The 19,586-nt window shown below is 47.9% G+C and overlaps 1 protein-coding gene across 2 annotated transcripts; it reads right to left on the minus strand.

Moving 5' to 3' along the window:
• Positions 1–11,289: 11,289 nt before the first annotated feature.
• Positions 11,290–15,083, minus strand: LOC132248388 (olfactory receptor 4S2-like). 2 transcript variants are annotated; one of them, XM_059721377.1, is made up of 2 exons: positions 15,072–15,083; positions 11,290–12,147 (listed from the first exon to the last, which is right to left on the minus strand). In XM_059721377.1, the coding sequence occupies exons 1-2, from the start codon at positions 15,081–15,083 to the stop codon at positions 11,290–11,292; spliced, it is 870 nt and encodes a 289-aa protein (XP_059577360.1). The 2 variants fall into 2 exon arrangements, with proteins under 2 accessions (XP_059577360.1, XP_059577361.1); XM_059721378.1 differs by lacking the exon at positions 15,072–15,083 and having other exon boundaries at positions 11,290–12,153.
• Between the last annotated feature and the right edge of the window lie 4,503 nt (positions 15,084–19,586).

Consider the following 19,586-nt stretch of genomic DNA (forward strand, 5'->3'; position numbering starts at 1 on the left):
CACGTGCACATTGGCAGCACAGGATCTAAATTTCATACCTGGGAATCCAGGTATCAATGAAAAAAAATACCCATGGAAAAAAAGCAACACAGAACATGGTCTAGGAATGTGTCCTAAGGCAACTGGAGGCTGGGTGCTCCAGAGAGATACCTTGCCATCTGGCCAGAGCATCTCTACCATGCTTCTGTTGCCCCAGTATGCTACCTTAGCATGCTGGGACACATAGGACCAGGGCAAGGCTGTGGCATGCCTTGGACCCGGGCACTGTTCCAAGTAAGCAGGGACATGGAAGTGGGGGAGGGGGGTTGTGCATGTGGGGTGTGTGGGGGGGTGTTTGTGGGGGATGTGGGGAGTGGTGGGGGTGTGGGGGTGTGGGGTTTGTTGGGGAGCTTGATGGGGGTCCACCATATACCTACCCCTACTCCCACCCCCTGCAGCACTGGCAGCAGCAGCCACCTGGGCTATCAGGGCCATGGGCCTGCTTGTAAGAACAGCCTGGCCCACTAGCATATGGCTTTGGGCAGGAGATGCAGTCAATGGGAGGAGCTGTACCAATCTAGTCCAAAGCCTCATGCTAGTGGGCCAGGCCTGGCTGGGCCTGGTCTCTTTGGCATCTATACCGTCCTCCCAGGTGAGGTAGCACTGTGCCCCATGGGGCTGTTCCTGTAGCAAGGACCATGGCCCCGAAAGCCCAGCTGGCTGCTGCTGCCAGTGCTACAGGGGGCAGAGGGGCATGAATGTGGTGCTCCTTCCCTCAAGCCCAACAAAAAACCCCACACCTACAATCCCCACATATCCCCCACACCCCCAACCATTCCCCACACACCCCACATCCTGCCACACACCCATCCACACCCCTCACATCCCCCCACCCCACCACACACACCCATTCCCCAAGCTACACAAACCCACACACAAAACCCATATTCCCCACACAACCACCCACACACCCCAAATCGCCCACACCCCCACCACTGCCCACAACCACCCACACACCATACATCCCCCACCTCACCCACCCACCCACAAACCCTATATTCCCCCTATAGTTATACCCCCACACCGCAAACCACAACCCCCCCACACCACACACACACCCAAGAACCCCCCACCACCCACACTTCTTCCCCCACCCTCTGCAAACCCAACATCCCCCTCACATCTCACACCCTGAGTGCCCAGCTGCCAGATAGGATAGAACCAGCTGGTGGGAGCCATGGCTGCAGGGGAAGCTATGGTTAGTGAAGGTATCAGGGGGAGCTCAGATTTTTCTTTAATTAAAAAAACAAAACAAAACAAAAGCAAACACCAAAGCATATAGATATTTAAAATTTATTTTATTATGATGATAGAGGCACTGGTATGCTTCCAAATTGATTTAGATTTGTAAATATATCAGTAAAACATTGCCCAACTGATCTCTCTCTCTCTCACCCCTTCCCCCCCCCCCCCCAAGCATTTAGTTTTAATCATGGAAGAACACAGATTTGCGGGTATTTTTAAGAGTGAATTTGGGATTTTTTATCAGAGATCTTTGCTAGTGAGGAAAGTGGCAGGACCCAGGAAGAGGAGCCTGCCCAGAACTGGCACCAGGGACCCAGATGGAGGGCAAATGAGGTGGCTGACTTCCTGGCCATTTGGGGCCAGGAGGACATGCTTTGATATTTCAAAGTAGACCACCCCAATGACTACATTTTCAAAGTGGACAACCACAATGAGCAGATTTATGTGGTACTCAACTGCTACACGAGACTGACTACTTCGGCCCCACCTTCTGTGTGTGGGTCAGCTTTACTGGCTACTTACTTTTGTTGTCTATGTTGCCAGGGTTTCACCATCAGGCATCTCAGTCATGACCTGTTCCACAGCCCAGGGTCAAGGTAGCAGCCCAGGTCGTTCCTCCTCTGGCTGTCTACCTGAGGTATGTTTGGGGCCACCTGGCTTCTCCTGCCAGGACTCTGTGGGCTGCATCAGGATTCTCCTGGGTCAGGCCTCATTCCTAAAGGAAAGAAATCTAAAAACAAGAACACTGAAAAATAAAACAACCCGGGGTGCCTCAAGTAGTGCTGTACAGCAATGGTTGGATTCACACATCTGGTGTCCACTCTCTGGACTCAGTTATGAGGTGAGTCCCATCAATCAAACTCTTAACCTCCGCTCCCTGTCTTCAGGGGCACAGACCCCTCTGGGTCTCCCCCAGTCTGGCTCTTGGCCAGTCCCTCAACATCCTTGTCAGGTCTTGCCGGGTCTGCAGGGAAGCTCCATGCAACCTCTGCTGCCGCCACTCCTGCACTGGTTGCTGGGGGCTTGCAGGGTCCCCTTTTTATTACATCATCAGCTCCATGCTTCCCCACATGCATGGAGAGTACACTCTTAAAATGGCATGAAAAGAGTGGTGGAAGTTGCATCTTCTTGAAGATCCATTTTGCCTGAGGACATGTGCCCAGACATGCACTTCAGTGTAGAGTAAGTTGTGCCACTTGGGGCAAAATAACCCTGCCCAGCTCCTCCCAGATCTGCATCCAGAGGGAGCTAGAGCGTGAGGCCAGCACCTGTACTGGACACAGCAGTATAAAAACCTGCCCTGGCAAGCAGCTCAGGGCTATTTGCTCCCAGGAGCTTCTGGGGTCTTGGATGGTGACACCTGTATTGGAGACCTCCTGGACTATGACAGGCAGGCTTGGGTGAACCCTGTTGTGCTGGCTTGGTGCATGGGTCTACCCACAATGCATGCAACCTGCTGCTTGGTTCAGGAAATGAAATCCGCCCTACCTCCCGATGCCCTTGCCTTTGTTGACCAGGTCCTGCACAGTGGTGGTCCCCTCCCCACTACCCCCTCCCCCCCATGTCCTTCAGCCCACTGGAGTTTGTTGTGGGGCTGGTGCTTTGCTCAGCCTCACAGTGCTCCCCACTCCACCACCCGAGCCGGCTGAAGTACATCAAACTGGTCCACTTTTCTACTGTTCATTGCTGCCACCTGTATACACTTGTGCACTGCATGATCCATCATGCCAGTGGCTCCTCCATGGAGCTGTCACCATGGGCATGTATGTGGTGAGCTTCACAGACACCCTGGTCTCCTGTTCCTTCTGCAGGCAGAGGGAGATGGTACAGAAGCAGCTTGAGCGGAAAGTGCTGGAGATGGAGGAGTGCCTGGCCACTAACCCAACCAACCCGTCCTTCTGCAGAGAGTGTCGGGAGAGGTGGGAAGAGCTTCACGCTCTGGACTACCTCCACATCTGTGGTGCATTTCTCCACTCTCATGTCCAGCTCCCTCAGGAGATGGACAGAAGCTTCTGCTTCTTCTATGCCCTGGAGAGGAGGCAGGGTGCTAAGGATTACATCACCTGCCACATAAATTCAGATGAGATGTGCCTGTGTGTGTGAGCCTTCTACAGAGAGCTCTTCTCCCTGGATCTGACTAATGCCAAAGCCTGCCAGACCCTGTGGAAGAGATGCCCACAAGTCACTGCAGATGACCAGGTTCATCTGGAGCCTCCTCTCACCCTGGCTGAGTTTTCAGCTGCCTTCCAGCTGATGCCTGGCAACAACCGGCTGACCACAAAGTTCTACGAGGCATTCTGGGACATCCTTGGACCAGACTTTGCTGTGGTCTGGGCCAAATCTGAGGGAAGTGGGGAGCTCCCCCTGTTCTTCCACAGGTCTGTGATGACCCTCCTACCAAAAAAGGGGGATCCCCATGACCTGAGGAACTGGCGTCCCATGTCCCTCCTCTGAATGGATTACAAGATGGCAGTGATGGCCATCTCACTGCACCTGTGGTCCATGCTGGTGGACATGATCCAGCCTCCTCTACCTGGTTCAACTGGTTCAAGAGCTTTGGCCTGACAGTGGGTAATGGGTGGCAGGTGGGCTCACTCTCCCTTGTGTTCCATGGAATCTGCTGGAGTGCAGGCTCACTGCTCTACCAGAGGGTCTACCTGTCCCCCATGAATCCCTCCCCACCAGAAAACTGGTACCAGCTGGAGGCAAGGGTGGTGGAGAGGCTCCAGGCATGGGCAGGACTCCTGAGGTGTCTCTCCCTGCATGGGAGAGTGCTGTTGTTGAACCAGCTGGTCCTGTCCATGCTCAGGCACCACTTACACACCCTGTGTGCCTCCCAAGGTGCTGGCTCGGCTCCAAAGATGGTCACTGGAGTTTTTCTGGTCAGTATGGCACTGGGTCACTGAAGAGGTCCTGAGCATCCCCTTGCAGGAAGGCAGCCTGGGCCTGTTTTGCCTGTGCAGCCAGATGCTGACATTCCACATTCAGGCACTGCAGTGAATGCTATATGGTGTTGGTAGCCACATGGCATGGTGCCACCTGGGGCATACCTTCCTTCTCCGCTTCCAGGGCCTTCAATATGACTGGCAGTTCCTGCAGGACCTGAGAGGGCTACCAGAGTTCCACCAGGACCTCCTCTGGGCCTGGAGGCTGGTCTCTGCCTCCAGGTCCCCTACAACACTTGTCCAGGGTACCAACCTGCTCGCTGAGCCCCTGCTCTGGAACCCCGAGCTGGAGGTACCGACAGCAGATGCACCCCAGTTGCAACAGAGGTTGATCCTGGGTGGTGTCACCCATATTGGAGACCCCCTGGACTATGATAGGTGGGCATGGGTGGACCCCGCTGCACTGGCCCAGTGCATGGGTCTACCCGTGATACATGTGACCTGCCACTTAGTCCAGGAAGTGAAATCTTCCCTACCTCCCAACACTTTTGCCTTTGTTGACCAGGTCCTGTGACATGGTGGTTCCCCCTACCAGCCCCCAAGTCCACCAGCCCACTGTAGTTTGTCTTGGGGCCAGCACCTCACCCAGCCTCATGACGCTCCCTGCTTCACCACCTGAGCCACTTGGAGGACACCAAACCAGTCTGCTTTCCCATTATCCATCACTGCCACCTCTACACACTCATGCACTGCATGATAAACCATGCCGCCTTCACGTCACCAAGTAGCAGGATCTACTAAGTGCAGGCATGACTGGGGCACCCCCGTGACTGAGCTCTTACTCCACCTTCATCCCATGATGCACTGGATACCTCAGCTGGCAGCTCCTCCATGGAGCCATTGCAATGGGTGTGTATGTAATAAGCTTCACAAACACTCTGGTCTCCTGGCTCTTCTGCAGGCAGAGGGAGAGCCTGGAGCACATGCTGGAGTGTGCCAGGCTGCAGCCCCTCCACCTTCACCTCCAGAACCTCCTCCTGAGGTTCTAAATGAACTTCACCCCCCACCTTTTTATTTTTGGGCACCCCATTCGCAGCCCCACCAAGTCCTGGGACCTCTTGGTCAATCTTCTCCTGGCCCTGGCCAAGTGGGCCCTGTATATCCCCGGGAAGGAGGCTCTGGCTGGAAAGGTGCCTGGGGACTCTGGGACCGCATTCCTCTCTCTCATCCATGCACATTTCTGAACAGAGCACAAGTGGGCAGCATCCACCAGCTCCTTGGATTCCTTTGAGGACCAGTGGGTGTGGCCTGGGGGGCTCTGCTCAGTTTCCCCTTCTGGAGCACTTATTTTCACATTTTGACCCTTTAAACCCCACCTCATTCCTACCCTGCTTTTGCCTTGGTTGTCCCAAGAATTTAGTTGTTTTATTCATCCATTAGACCCCATGAAAAGGGACTACTAGTTAGCCAGGTGGGCCTTGCCCATGATACTTGAATGGGCAAATAGACAGGAGCTTCTGAGATCCAGGCCCTGGCCCAGTAAGCACCGTACATGACCAGGACGGAGGATCTGTCTGGGAAGATGCCCGGGGACCATGGGGATGCAGTCCTTTCACCAGTCCACAAATGTTTCTGGCCAGAGCACCACTGGGTGCTGTCCACTGGCTTCGTAGATGTCTTTGACAACTGGTGGGTGTGGCCCAGGGGCAGGGGGGCTCTGCTCAGTATCTGCCTCAGGAGAACTCATTTTCATATTTTGACCCTTTGACCCTCATGTCACTTCTGACCTCGTTTGTTGTTTTTTTTTGTTGTCCCAAGAATTTTGTTGTATCATTCATCCATTGACCCCACACAGTATGGGCTTAGGGCCCAGAGTACTTGAACATACAAACAGACAGGAGCTTCTGTGGCTTGGCCAATTGGTATCTGGGGACACTACCCCTTGTGCCAGATGGACTGCTGAAGCAGCCCTAACTGAGGGTTCCCTGCACCCTTCACCCACTGCAGCACCCTGGCAGTGGGGGCTGCTGCCTGGCTATAACCTGCTGCTACCTGTGACGGTATGTGATCTTAAGACTGCACACCTGCCAGACCTGGACAGGAACTGCAAGGCCACAGCAGAGGCATCTGCAACTCTGGGTCAACTGCCAGTGGGCTGTGGCTGCACAGTTGGCCTTCGTGCAGCACTACTGCCCATGTGTGCCACCACCCTGCCATCTGGGCAGCTATCACCCAGATGTTCTCAATGTGGTGGCCTGCTTTGAACTGTCAAATCATGTCCTCTTGGCCCTGAGAGAGAGAGAGATCAGTTGGGCAATGTTTTATTGCTATATGTACAATTTTAAAGCAGTTTGGAAGCATGCCAGTATCTCTGTTATCATAATAAAATACATTCTAAATATCTATATGTTTTGATGTTTGCCTTAGGTTGTCTTATCACACGATGGGTGTGTGATGGGGGATGTAGGGCTTGCAGGAGAGGGTAGGAAGGGGTGTGGGGGGATACAGATGTGTGTATGGGTGGGTGTGGAGGAATGTGGGGGGATGCGGGTTTGTGTGTGGGTAGGTATAGGGGAATTGTGGTGGAACGGTGGGTGTGGGGGAACTGTGTGTGGGGGACTGCTCAGGAGGGGTGGGTCCTCTGCCCCCCACAGGATGCAGCCCCCTCACACAGTACTTGGACTGCCCCCTGCAGGGTCCCAGCCCCCCCCCACCCCTCACAGGGCCACAGCCTCCCCCCCTGCAGGGCCCACAGCTACACCTTGCAGGGCACCTGACACCCTGCAGGGTCTCATCCCCCTGCAGGGCCCCAGATCACCCCCACAGTGCCCACAGCTCACCTCCCCGACCAGAAGCGGCCATGGGGCACTTAGGGATGGCTGCTGTTGGAGCTCCCCCACGGCATGGCATGGCCCCATTTGCCGCAGAGCTGGTGCTGTCTGTGCCACTCGTTGTGGGTGTGGCTGAGCTCAGTGCTGCACTTTGCAGCATTGTGTGTCTTTCTGCAGCCCCAGACTGCTTGCAATGTTACCTAGGAGCCAGCACCATTCGCAGGGACTGTATGTTTTGCCAGACTGGGTCCTGCACACACGGGTCTCACGTGCCACTGGGCCAGGCCAGTTCTGTGGAGGCAGGTCCTGACCTGGCACAATACACGGTCCCCATGAGCTGCACCAGCCCCCAGGTGACAGCATGAGTGGCTCAGGGCAGCAGAAAGGCACATGGAACCACGTGGTGCTGTAACAAGCCAGGCCATACCTGTGATAAGCAGCACAGGCGGTCCCAACTCTGAAGCAATCAGAGCCACACCACTGGGGCTGGCAGCACTGGGCGCTGAGTACCCTATGTGCTGCTGCTGCTGTGGTGGGGAAGGGGGTGTGGACCCTACAGGGGATTACACCCCCCCAAACAGCCCCCCCTACCTACACATAAGCCCCTCACAGTCCTCCCACACAAACACAGCCCTTCCCCACTCCCACTTTTCCCCCCCACCACCACCACCAGTCCCTACTTACACCTGACAGTGCCTGGGTCCCAATCCTTGCTGCACTTCTGTTTGTCCCAGCATGCTAAGTGTACATGCCCCATGTACTGGAGCAGCAGAAGCACATAGAGACACTGGCCAGAAACCAGAGCTTCTCTCTGGAGGAACTCAGCTTCCTGGTTACCTCAGGGCATGGTCTTAGACCGTGCCCTGCCTCACTTTTTTCCCCCGGGGTATTTTTTTATACCTGGATATCCAACTATTAAATTTTGAGCCTGTGCTGCAAATAGGTATCACAGGGAGCATTTTTTTTGTTCGCAGTGTGCCACTTGCAGAGTGTCAGACTGGTTTGGGATGCTGCAAGAGGCATGTGTACACTCATTTGGATGCACCCAGGGAAAATAAAGGGACAACATAAGATACAATGAGCACAATAAAGGACATCAGGGAAATCATTCCAGTATTGATGACAACTGTGATATCAACACAGTGAGTGTGAATGAGCTACAGTTTCAGTAACTGTGGGCACAATGAGATCAATGACGTAAGGAGAACAATATAGTTAGGAGAGTAGGTACTATGGAATGAAAAAAAGCCCCCCACCCATGTGGCCACCACTAGCCAGACACGTACATTCCTGTTCATAATGGCAGTGTTATGAAGAGTTTTGCAGACTGAAATGTAACAATCACAAGTCATCACTATGAGTATTAAGATCCCAATGCAACCAAAGAAGTGAATTCAGAAAAGCTGTGCTATTCGTCCAGCAAAGAAAGTCAGCAATCAGCTTAGAGTTGTGACAGAGGAGACACGCATGTGTACAAAGGACAGGTAGCTGAGGAAGAAGCCCATAGGGAAGTTCAGACTCTCACTGTTCTTTATAGTGACAATGATGAGGAAGTTCCCCTGCATAATAATGATACAGAAGAATAAAAAAAAGCACAAAATGCATTCTTGTAATTGCTGATCCTGGAAGAGTCCCAACGAACGAATTCAGTTACATTATTTCCAGTCACCATTTGCACAGAGTAAGTGGTAATGAAATAATATGTAATGAGGCAATTAAACTGCCATGGAATGAAATAAAAAATGTCATTGATACTGAACAAACATTGACTGAGGAACAGCTCATCATCAAGCTCTGTGGCCCATCCCAGACAGTCTATTAACCTAATAACCTACTTTTGGAAGTTTCCAAGGATGAAGATTTCATGACTTCTCTAGGCGGTCAGTTCCCGTGCTTGATCATCCCCGTAGTCAGAAAGTTCCTCCACATCTCCAACCTAATTTTCCCCTGTTGAATTTTGAGACCATTATTCCTAGTCCTGTCCCCTATAGCCACAAAGGAAAGCCCATCTCTATCCTCTCTGTAGTTGCCCTTCAAGTATTTGATGTCTGTTATCAACTATCCCAAGTCTTCTCTTCTTCAGACGTAATAGCCCTAGTTCTTTCACCTCTCCTTACAAATAATGTAAACAATGCTATAGGGTGATATTGGTGCACAATGCAGTAGTGCTCTTATCCTCTGATGTAGGTTAATATGCGTGACCCAGAGAACAAAATGACCATAGAGTGCATCTACACACGTGATTAATGTGCACAAATGAACTCTGGAGCTTACTGCTCTAGAGTTTTTTGCTTGCAGGTGCACTGTTTGAATGTGCACCTGGAAGCAAGAAACTCTGGAGTGAATTACATATTACAGCACCTGAAGCCTGGTCAAAGCACCCCTGGCTGGCAAGGGACCTGGGGGCTCAACCTATCAGCCCATGGATCCTCTGATGGGGCTCCATGTCCTATAGAGGGGCTGACTGAGGCATAAGGGTGCTTCAGCACAGGGACTAACTAGCAGGCAGTCCCCATACTGAAGTAACCTGTCCCCCTCAGACAGCCGCTCCACAGCACATGGAGCTCTGTCAGAGCAGCCCTAGGCTGACTGCTCCAGTGGGACTCCATATGCTGCAGAGAGGCTGGATGGGGCAAGAGGGTGCTTCAGTGTTGGGTTTGCTTGCCAGCTTTCCCCGCATTGAAGCACCCTGTGCCCCAGCCAGCTTGGGCAGCATCTACACATGTGCTTTTGTACATGGAAAAACTCCACAGCAGGTTAGGACTTGTATTTACAAGTCCTTACCTGCTGCACAGTTTATGAGTTTTGTGCATCATAACAGGGGTGCACATGTAGATGCTGAGATATTTACCGCACACTTAATTAGTCAAATGCATGGTAAATATCTCATGTAGACATGATATGGGAGCTCAAGTGAAGAGAGCCTTGAGATGCTGTCTAGAAGAGCAAGTTGGATACAAGTTAGACAAGGAAACAGCCAAAGCAATCATTCTGCTACTGGCCACAACAATGACGACAACAAAAACGGTGTAAGTGAATGAGGCTACCCTGAAGAAAATGATATGTTCTTCATATTGTTTCAAGGGTTTCAGTTTTTCAAATTAGACTGGAAAATAGTTAAATGTTCTATTTTTTGCAGTGGAAACAAACTGGAATAGATTTTTTTTTCAGTAGAAAAGAGCATTTCAACTTTTATTTTTCACTCCATGGTACAATTACTGTGTTTTAGTATGTGTGGGGCCCTAAATTATATATATATATTTTTTTTTATTTTTTTTTTAAGTAGTAGAAAGTAGTTGGGGTAAACAACGTAAAATTCTGGCTGATTGGATGCTTAATTTGGGCTCCATTCTTCTGATTCAGAGTTTCATTAATTTATTTGATTTATTTCATCAGTACTTCAGAGCCCCAGGAGCCCTAAGAGTCATGGAAATAATGCTTGTTATGTGATACATTACACAACACAGAATGAAACAAGCATCCCAATGAATTTACAATCTATGTAAGATTTGATTAATGTTTGGATGCCTAAATTATGTCCTTCATAGAATTACATGCAGCAAGAGAGAATTAGGTTAGAAATTAAGGGGAAAAAAAACCAAAACATAAACATGAATAATCTTGGAAAATGATGTTTAGCCAGGTTATGGAAACCCTGTCAGTGAAGATTTTAATAAGTGATTAGAAAAACATTAATCAAGACTGGTTAAGGAATAATTGATCTCACCTCACTGCAAAGACTAGATGAGATTTTGAGTTATTTTAGCTATACATTTCTATGATCATTATGATTTCCTGAGAGTTTAGGCTTGGGGCAGGCAAGCCCCAGTACATGTGCCAGAGCTTGGCTCACAGAAGCATTTTGCTTGGCGCACATGCCTCAGGGAAGGGGCCAGAGCTACACTGTTACAACAAGTATCAGGCCCCTTGCAACTCCCCTGCCACCCACCCCTGGTACACCAATATCTTACAAGTTGAGTTTGCAGATGTTTTGGACACTCTGCCTAAAACCATTGTCAACCCCTGGTTATCTTTTATTTTTTTTAAGCTCCTCATAACTTCTCAACTGTGCTATCAAAATGTTAAAAATGCCACCAATGTTAAAATAAAACTACAACAGTACCGAGAAGAACATTGTTTCCTCCACTAAAAATCAACACTAAATAGTATCGTAAACTTATCTCTGAATTGTATAACTAACATCATTTTACAGGTCTCACTTTTTATTTCCCACCTGAATTCACTGTTTTGGCCCATAATTTTCTCATGACACTCTTCACCTCCTCATTTCAAAGTGTGTAGATCAATGGATTCAACATGGGGGTGACAAGGGTGTAAAACACAGCGATCCTCTTATCCTCTGCCATGTTGCTGGAAGGGCGTATATAAGTAAAAGTGCATGGCCCAAAGAATAAAATCACTACTGTGATATGGGAGCCACAAGTTGAAAGAGCTTTGAGGCGCCCTTCAGAAGAGTGACTTTTCAAAGAGACTAAGATAATAATGTAGGATACAATCAAGATGAGGAAACAGATCAAAGCAACCATCCCATTATTGGCAACAAATATGAGGCCAAGAACATAGGTGTCAGTACAAGCCAATTTCAGCACAGGGTGCACATCACAGAAATAGTGGTCAATCTTGTTTGGCCCACAGAAGGGCAATCCAACAGTCAGGAGGGTCTGTAACAAGGAATGCAGGAAGCCCCCCAGCCATGAAGCCACCACCAACCAACCATACACATGCCTGGTCATGATGGTTGTGTAGTAGAGAGGTTTGCAGATTGCTATGTAACGATCATAGGCCATCACCACAAGGATAAAACTCTCAGTACAGCCAAGGAAATGGACCCAAAACATCTGTGTTATGCATCCAACAAAGGAGATGGTTTTCTTCTCAATGAGGAAGTCTGCAATCAATTTGGGGGCTATAGCGGAGGAATAGCAGACATCTATGAAGGATAGGTAGCTCAGGAAAAAGTACATGGGGGAGTTGAGATGGTGGCTGCTAACCACAGTGAAAACAATAAGAGAGTTTCCCAGCACAATAGCTATATAAAAGATTAAAAATAGCACAAAACATATTTTCTGCACTTCTGGATTCTGGGAGAGGCCCAAAAAGATGAATTCGGTTATGTTGTTAATATTCTCCATTATATTAATATGCTCTGGTTAGGTGGCAGTTATGCAGTATGGATGTAATTCACCTGTCAAAAAAGGGAATTTAATTAATAGGATACTGGCTAACAAAGGGGGATTTTTCAAGATTTATTAAGCCAAAAGGTAGATAATGATGAAGCTGAAATTATAGTTGATATTAAGTTCAGAGAATTTTCTCTTTCCCTTTCTATTTGCTTACATATATTATACCTTTCTATTGCAAAACTAAAAGAAATATCAATATCTATCAGAGGTAGATATTGATATTGCTTTTAAAAAGTTAACAATAATATATTGCTAATATGCCAGTTAATAAATATTCTGCTTAAACAGTTGTTCAACAGAAAACAGAGGTTTAACATTTTTTTTTCTCTCCCTCATGCCCCCCCCTCCCACACACACACACACACACACACAGACACTTGAACACTGCTTCTTTCCAGGGAAAATATTGAGTTTTTTGGCTAGAATGAAAGAATTATGAGTTTAAGCAAAAACAGGGAGGAAGATGTGGAGGAGAGCTTTCTTGCCTGTCAAGAAAATGTCAACATTTGCCACAGGTGACAAACTACTCAGTTAGCATGTCTACACATGCATTTACACCAGCTTAAATTTACTGAGAAGTAAGTTACCAGGCACTAAGTGGGAATAAGCCAACATCTACACAATTTATGCAAGCATTAAATGTGTGGACTGACTTGGGACTAAAGTCAGTGCAGTAACTAATTTCGCAGTAACTAATCAGGTGTAAATTTGATACTTACATGATACAGGCATTAAATGTAGGCTAAAGCCAGCATAAGTTGCCATATTTACTGCACTGTATGGGCATGCATGTGTAGACATGCACCTATACCTTAAGGTAATTTCAGTTACTATGCCATAAATGTGCATGTGTAGATGCACCTAGTATGTATAACTGCACTAGTTATTTAATATGAACCCCTTCTGTTGTACATGTGAAAACTTATAGCTCAGTGAAAAAAACCTGACAGGACACCTTGAAATTTGAATTGAACCCACTAAAAACAAGTAAGTTCCGATTCTACAGATTTCCCAAGTGCCCTGCCATATTTGGTATTTTTACAATCTCTTTCTTCTTTTTTGTATGTTTCTCCTTTTCCTCTTGCTCTTTTAAAACCTGTGCAAGAGAAATTAGAGAAACAGAATAAGGCTTCATCAACCTGGCAAAGTATTTACAGATATACATAACTTTAGGGCACCCTCCCTTCTGGGTAGGCATCCAAACCTTCTCCACACACAAAGTTTGTGCTATTATAACTATCCAAGTCTATTGTAAAGCTATCCAACCCAAAGTGAGAATGCTGGCACAATAACACTGTGCAGTATTATGCAGTGACATAATAACACTTATAATAAAATAGCTTATACCTCTAGGTGAAGGGGAATGATAATATCACAGTTTAAGACAATTTCTATACCAGTATAGCCATGTCCACACTGGGGGTTTTTAATTGGGACTATTTTAGTAAAAAGTTGCATCCCTATCATACATACAGGCATGCAGAGATTTAAGAGACTATTAGGTTTTCTAATCTAGTGTTATCCAACCCATGTCTAGTGGCACTAAAAGACTCTCCACACTTCTCACTACCATAGTCAACTAAAAATTGAAGACTGAGTTTGACAGGGAGAGCAATATCTCATCTGTGTAGCACATTTACTCAGTGGTATGGCCAATGGATCAGCAATGACTGGAGAATCACTGATCTAGTCTGATCTCCTTAGAACACAGATCTCTTAGAAGTTCACATGAGTATCTCAGTAGGGAGCCTAATAACTTGTCGCTTACTAATACATGTCTTTCTAAAAGATATCCAGTCCAGATGTGAAGACTTCCCCTTTTCTTGATAGATTATTCCTTGGGTTATATTCATTGCTAAAAATATGTGCACTGTCTCTATTTTGAATTTGTCTGGCTTTAATCTCTAGCAATTGATTCTGTTCTATCTGTCTCTGCTAAACTAATGCCAGCTTTAACAACTGGTATTTTTTATCCATGAAGATATTTAGAAACCATAATAAAGTTATCTTTTGACATTTTTTTGAGAAGATGGACAGACTGAACCAGTCTGGATGTTAGGTGGGAACTGTGAGTTTACAACAATTCTGAAAATCAAACCCTGGGGATGCTACGAGCACCGACCATCTTTGAAATGCCCTTTGTCTAGTGACTTCCCCAACATCACATAGCAATTTTTAAAAACTCCAAGGACAAAACTCAGATTTCTGCTGCTGTAACTTACAAAACCAGTCTTCCTATTCTCCCACTCTGTTTCTCCTGTTCTGTATCTCTATCTATATTATGAATCTAAAGAAACCATATCATAATAGGTACACACCCAGGAAGCATTAAGAAACGACTGGCCACCTTAACTATTTCCTTATGTATTAACTGTTGAAAACCTTTCTTGTGTTTGTTTAATGTAGCTTTTTCAAGCATTGTATAAATACTAAACAAATAAATAATGATTTACAAACATATATCAGAAGCAAAATAATGTGCCCTTGAAGTTTGGATTAACAAAACAATTTGTGCCTCAGATTCATTGGTATATATATATATTTTTTTTTCACCTAATTTTCATTTCAACAAGACTGAAAAAAAATATTCTGACCATAGCCACTGATCTCAGTAGTTACCTGGATGGTGTTTGGTTCTGTCTTTTCAGCTGTTACTTGCTCCAGAGATCAAGCTTCTCAGGGATGAACAGCAATGGCTAATTACAGAACTACATATACTACAGGATTGCATATACATTTCAGCATGGTTTGTAAATGTCACCCATACTCCAGTTCTTGCAAGCCCCTATTTTCAGTGTCCCTTATTCTTTCTCAAGATAACTGAGGTCTGATATAGAAACTTGAGATATTAACCTGAAACTAGGGACTAATACTTTCATAGCTGCATCATTTCTCAATCTCAAAGCATGGGAGTGAATTTCTGCCTTTCTGGGCAGAAACTGAATTAAGATTGTGTCCCCACCCCCTAAATCCAAATAATCTAAGATCCAGCAGAATCCTTAGGGATCATTACTTGTCTGCCAGCTGGGTAGTTACTGTGAATGTATTTAAAGTAATTCACATAGCAGTAGCATGTCATTGCCTCATGTAATGACCTCCCAGAAGCATTTCAAAGCTTCTACACTTAATTCAATGACCACAAATCAGTTTAGCCACATGTCTGAAGAAAATATTTGATTCTGTCTAAACAATTAGTCTCTCTAGTTCTTTCCTGCTGCTCCCTGGGCACATCTACACATGCACTTGAATACGCAATAGCCTATTTTACTGGGCATTAAAGCGGTGTGTAAAAAACGATGCTGTTATGCTAACATGCAGTAAAATAAGCTACTGTGCATTAAGTGCCACCTAAAAAGTGTAGACAAAACAGGGGCCCTAAATTGAAGAGGTGGGTTTTAAAAAACAGCACTTCAATTTAGGGCTGATGAAACCCCCATGTCATGCATACACCCCGCTTACCTACCTGCCTCTCTGGCAGGGAGGGGAAGGTGAGCTGCTGATGGGCGGAGCAGTCCATGGGCTGCGGGGGTGGGCTGGTGCTTCCCTCTGTGGCAGCAAGGCCCCCCCCCCGGCAGCACCTGCCCACAGACATCCAGTTTAGGTGGTCCCGGAGGACACCGCAGCCATGGAGGGAAGCACCAGGCCCCCACACAGGTAGGCAGGCAGGCTCCCAGGAAAAAAAAAAAAAGATCAGGTTCCCTGCTTTTCTTGGGCAAAGCTGCTTTCCTGGGCTTCTGTCAGGCTGCCTGCAGGGCTTCCTGACAGCAGCCAAATTTCCTACTGCGGCTGGAATTAATGTGCAATATGCCACTGATGCACGCAAACACCAACACCATTAAAGCAGTGGAAAAGCATTTAGACCGCTTTAAAGTATTGTGTGCACACGCCTCTCATTTCGTCTACGTACGGCCTGCTGTGTACTTGCACTATAGTGCATTAGAACAGCCTAATCCACATTAACTTAGTACTTCACATTGTAGGGAACGTTTACACATGCTCTGGGGGTGGGAAGGGTGGCAGTTTAATTAGCCGCTCTAGTTAAAGCACTGCCACATCTCATGTATCAGTGTCCCTGCACTTAAAAACCACAGTGCGGGCAACTGAACTAAAGCTCATTGAATGAGCTATAGTTCAAGCACCCCTGCAACCATTTTTAAGTGTGGGGATGCTGATACATGAGATGCTGGAGGGTGCTGGAGCGTGCCAACTGCCACACTTGATTAATCAAGTCTGCTCCAGTGCACTGGAATTCCAGCACATCAGAGCAGCATCTCTGTTCATGTATAGGCACCCAGGGTGTGTCTACACATCATCCTACAGTGAAGTGCTACGTCACCATATGGCACACTATGGTGACGTAGTGATCATGTTGGTCTATATGTGCTCACCAGCTATGTTTCTGTAGTGAAGCACTCCCTGGATATAGCATGCTGCTCAAGCGATATGGCTGGGAAATCTAAGCATTCACCCCCCACACAGCACAGTAATCACCCGTACTGTGCCATGCTTTAGTACTTCCAAAAGGAAGTACTAAAGCATGGTGCCATAGCAACACCATTGTACGGCGATGTGTAGCTGTATCCCATAGGTACTAAATTTAATGTGCATTAGGAAAAACATCTTAAAGCACATGTAGATGCACCTCCTATAAGTTAGATGTAAGGCCTTCCAGCAATTAGTTTGAGCCAACTAATGGAACAATAGGGCTTGAGGCCTTTCATTGCTCACAAAAGTTAACAGCTCACCAGGAATCTAAGTTTTCTGTTTCCCACAGGAAAACACAAAAAACCCCACATATTTTCCCTTTTACCCAAGAAAAATGCGGATTTTTCATTTTAACGGAGAAATGCATGGATTTTGCTCTTTTGCATTGCTGTCTCTGCAGGCTGGCAGAGTTCCTGCCTGCAAGGAGCAGCGTGGAGCAAGAGAAGGATGGTTAGGCAAGGGTTGCCATGTCCATATACATGCACATGGCCACCAGACTGCCTGGAGAGCAGCTCCTGCAGGTAAGTCTGGGGGGAGTGGGAATTGAGGCCCCCATAATGAGGGAGGGAGTTGGGCATGGCAGGGCTGGGGCTGCTGTCCAGCTGGGCAGTGGATGGGGCTTGGGGCCCAGGCCCATAATGCATGGCCACAGGACCCTGGCAGGGAGTGGGATGGGGCCATGAGAAGCTCATCTGGGAGGCAGGGCATAGGGCTGGCTCCCCATCACTGTACACACTCCCAGAGGGTCAGGGGGGACCTGTGCCCCCCCCAGATTCGTGTGCAAGGTGGGGGCTGGGGTAGATGCTGGCTACCCACTGAAGGCTCAGGCTCCCGAACCTGCTGCCCTTTCCCGGGGCATCCACAGCCTGGAGGATGGGATCTAGTGGAGCAGGGCCCTTCAGGGAAGTTCCTTGATAGTGAGAGCCCTGTGCTGTCCTGGTGATATGCCCACTGTCCTCCCCACAGCAATGAGGTGGTAGTGCAGGGTTGTGCCCCTTGCTGCTCTGAGGTGGGAAAGGCGAGGGTCACTAGGACAGTGCAGAGCTCACAGCAGTGGCACTGAGCTTCCCTGCCTGTCCCTGCTCTGCCTTGCTACACTGGGTCCTGCCCGCCAGGCTGCAGAGGCCCTTGGGGGAGGGCAGCAGGGTGAGGAGCCCAAGCCTACACTCACCCCCATGACGCACACATATATGGGGGACATGGGTTCTTCTTGCCCCCATGGGAGTGTATGCAGTGGTGGGGAGCCGGGCCCACCCCCACCCCACGCCTGAGCCCACAGAAGGCAGTTTGCACCTGCCCCCCTCCACTATGGGCTCTGCTGTGGCCATGCCACATCTGGGGGAAGGCAAGCTAGGCTCCACACTCTGCTCTGCTGTGGCAGCAGGGTCTCAGACCCTGCTGTGGGGGGCAGGGAGCTGTGGAGCTGGGTCCCTGGCCCAATAGCCCTGGCAGCTGGGGGGGCCCTCCAGCAGGGCTGGAGGGCAAGAGGTGTGGTTAGAGAGTGAGGGGCACCAGCAGGTCTGGGGGGTTGTGGGTGTGGAGTGAGGGGTACCAGCAGGGCTTTGGGACTGTGGGTGGAGAGTGAGGGGCCTGGACCTGCATCCTAGTGAGCTAAGGGGGCAGAGAGATCTCTGGTTTTCCATGATAAGAAACCCAAAATCAAATACCAAAATTTATAGGTACTTAGACTTTATTTTACTATAGTGATTGAGGCGTGGTAGGCTTCCAAATTGCTTTAAAACTGTAAATATATCAATAAACATTGTGTTCAATTGACACCTCAGAGTGTGTAGACAAAATAAGAGGCATGTGTGCATGACACTTTAAAATAGCCTAAATGCTTTTGAACCACTTTAATGGTGTTGTAGGAAATCTGGCAATGTAATGTACCTTAAATGACTTGGGGTGCAGCAAACTAAAACTCCTCCACAGCTCTGCAGGAAACCCTTCACACAGCATGGCAGCAGCCTGGGAAAGCAGGCTTCACCCAAGAAAAGTAACAAGCCTGATCTCTACCCCCCGGAGTCTGCCTGCCTGAGCTGTGTGGGGACCCGGCACTTCATTCTGTGGCTGCAGTGCCCCCCAAGACCACCCAAGTCAGATGCCTGCAGGTGAGTGTCACCTGGAAGGGGGGAGGAGGGGCACCACTGCTGTGAAGGGAAGCACCAGCTCCCTCCCCACAACCCCACACAACTCAGGGACCACTCCATCCACCAGCAGCTCACCTTCCCTTCCCCGCCAGAGAGGCAGGTAAGTCAGCAGGGTGTGTGCACAACATACAATTTTAATCAGCCCTAAATTGAAGCAGTGTTTTTTAAAACCCACCGCTTCAATTTGGGGTCCCTGTTTCGTCTACACACACCCTCTATATATATAGTGGCATTTAATTTTAAGCGTGGCTTTAGGGGTTTTTATCAGAGAATTTGTGATTTTTAATCAGGGAAAACCAGGATCACTGCAGCTCACATTCTATAGTTTCCTATAAAACAAGATATTACAAGAGTCCTGTGCTGATGTCCTCAATAAAATTCTATCCCTTTGTGACCTGTGAGTTACCATATCCTGAGGGATTCAGTTCTGTGAGAAAAGGATAGGTTATAAACTTAAGTTTTATTAAATAATGCAATGAATAATCATACATACCTAATCAAATGTTCACTGTTTCCTGATTCTTAGCTATAGTATGGACTGAACAATTATTATAAATAAGGAAAACAAGGTTTTTAAAATAAAAATCTAAAAAATTCATCTGCCTAACTTTTAGGTTAAATTTTACGGCATGTCTAGATAAAACGGGAGCCCTAAATTGAAGTGGTGGGTTTTCAAAAACACCACTTCAGTTTAGGGCCCTTTGAACCACCGTGTCATGCACGTACCTTAACTTACCTGCCTCTCTG

This window comes from Alligator mississippiensis, chromosome 2, assembly GCF_030867095.1.
Source record: "Alligator mississippiensis isolate rAllMis1 chromosome 2, rAllMis1, whole genome shotgun sequence".
NCBI lineage: Eukaryota > Metazoa > Chordata > Crocodylia > Alligatoridae > Alligator > Alligator mississippiensis.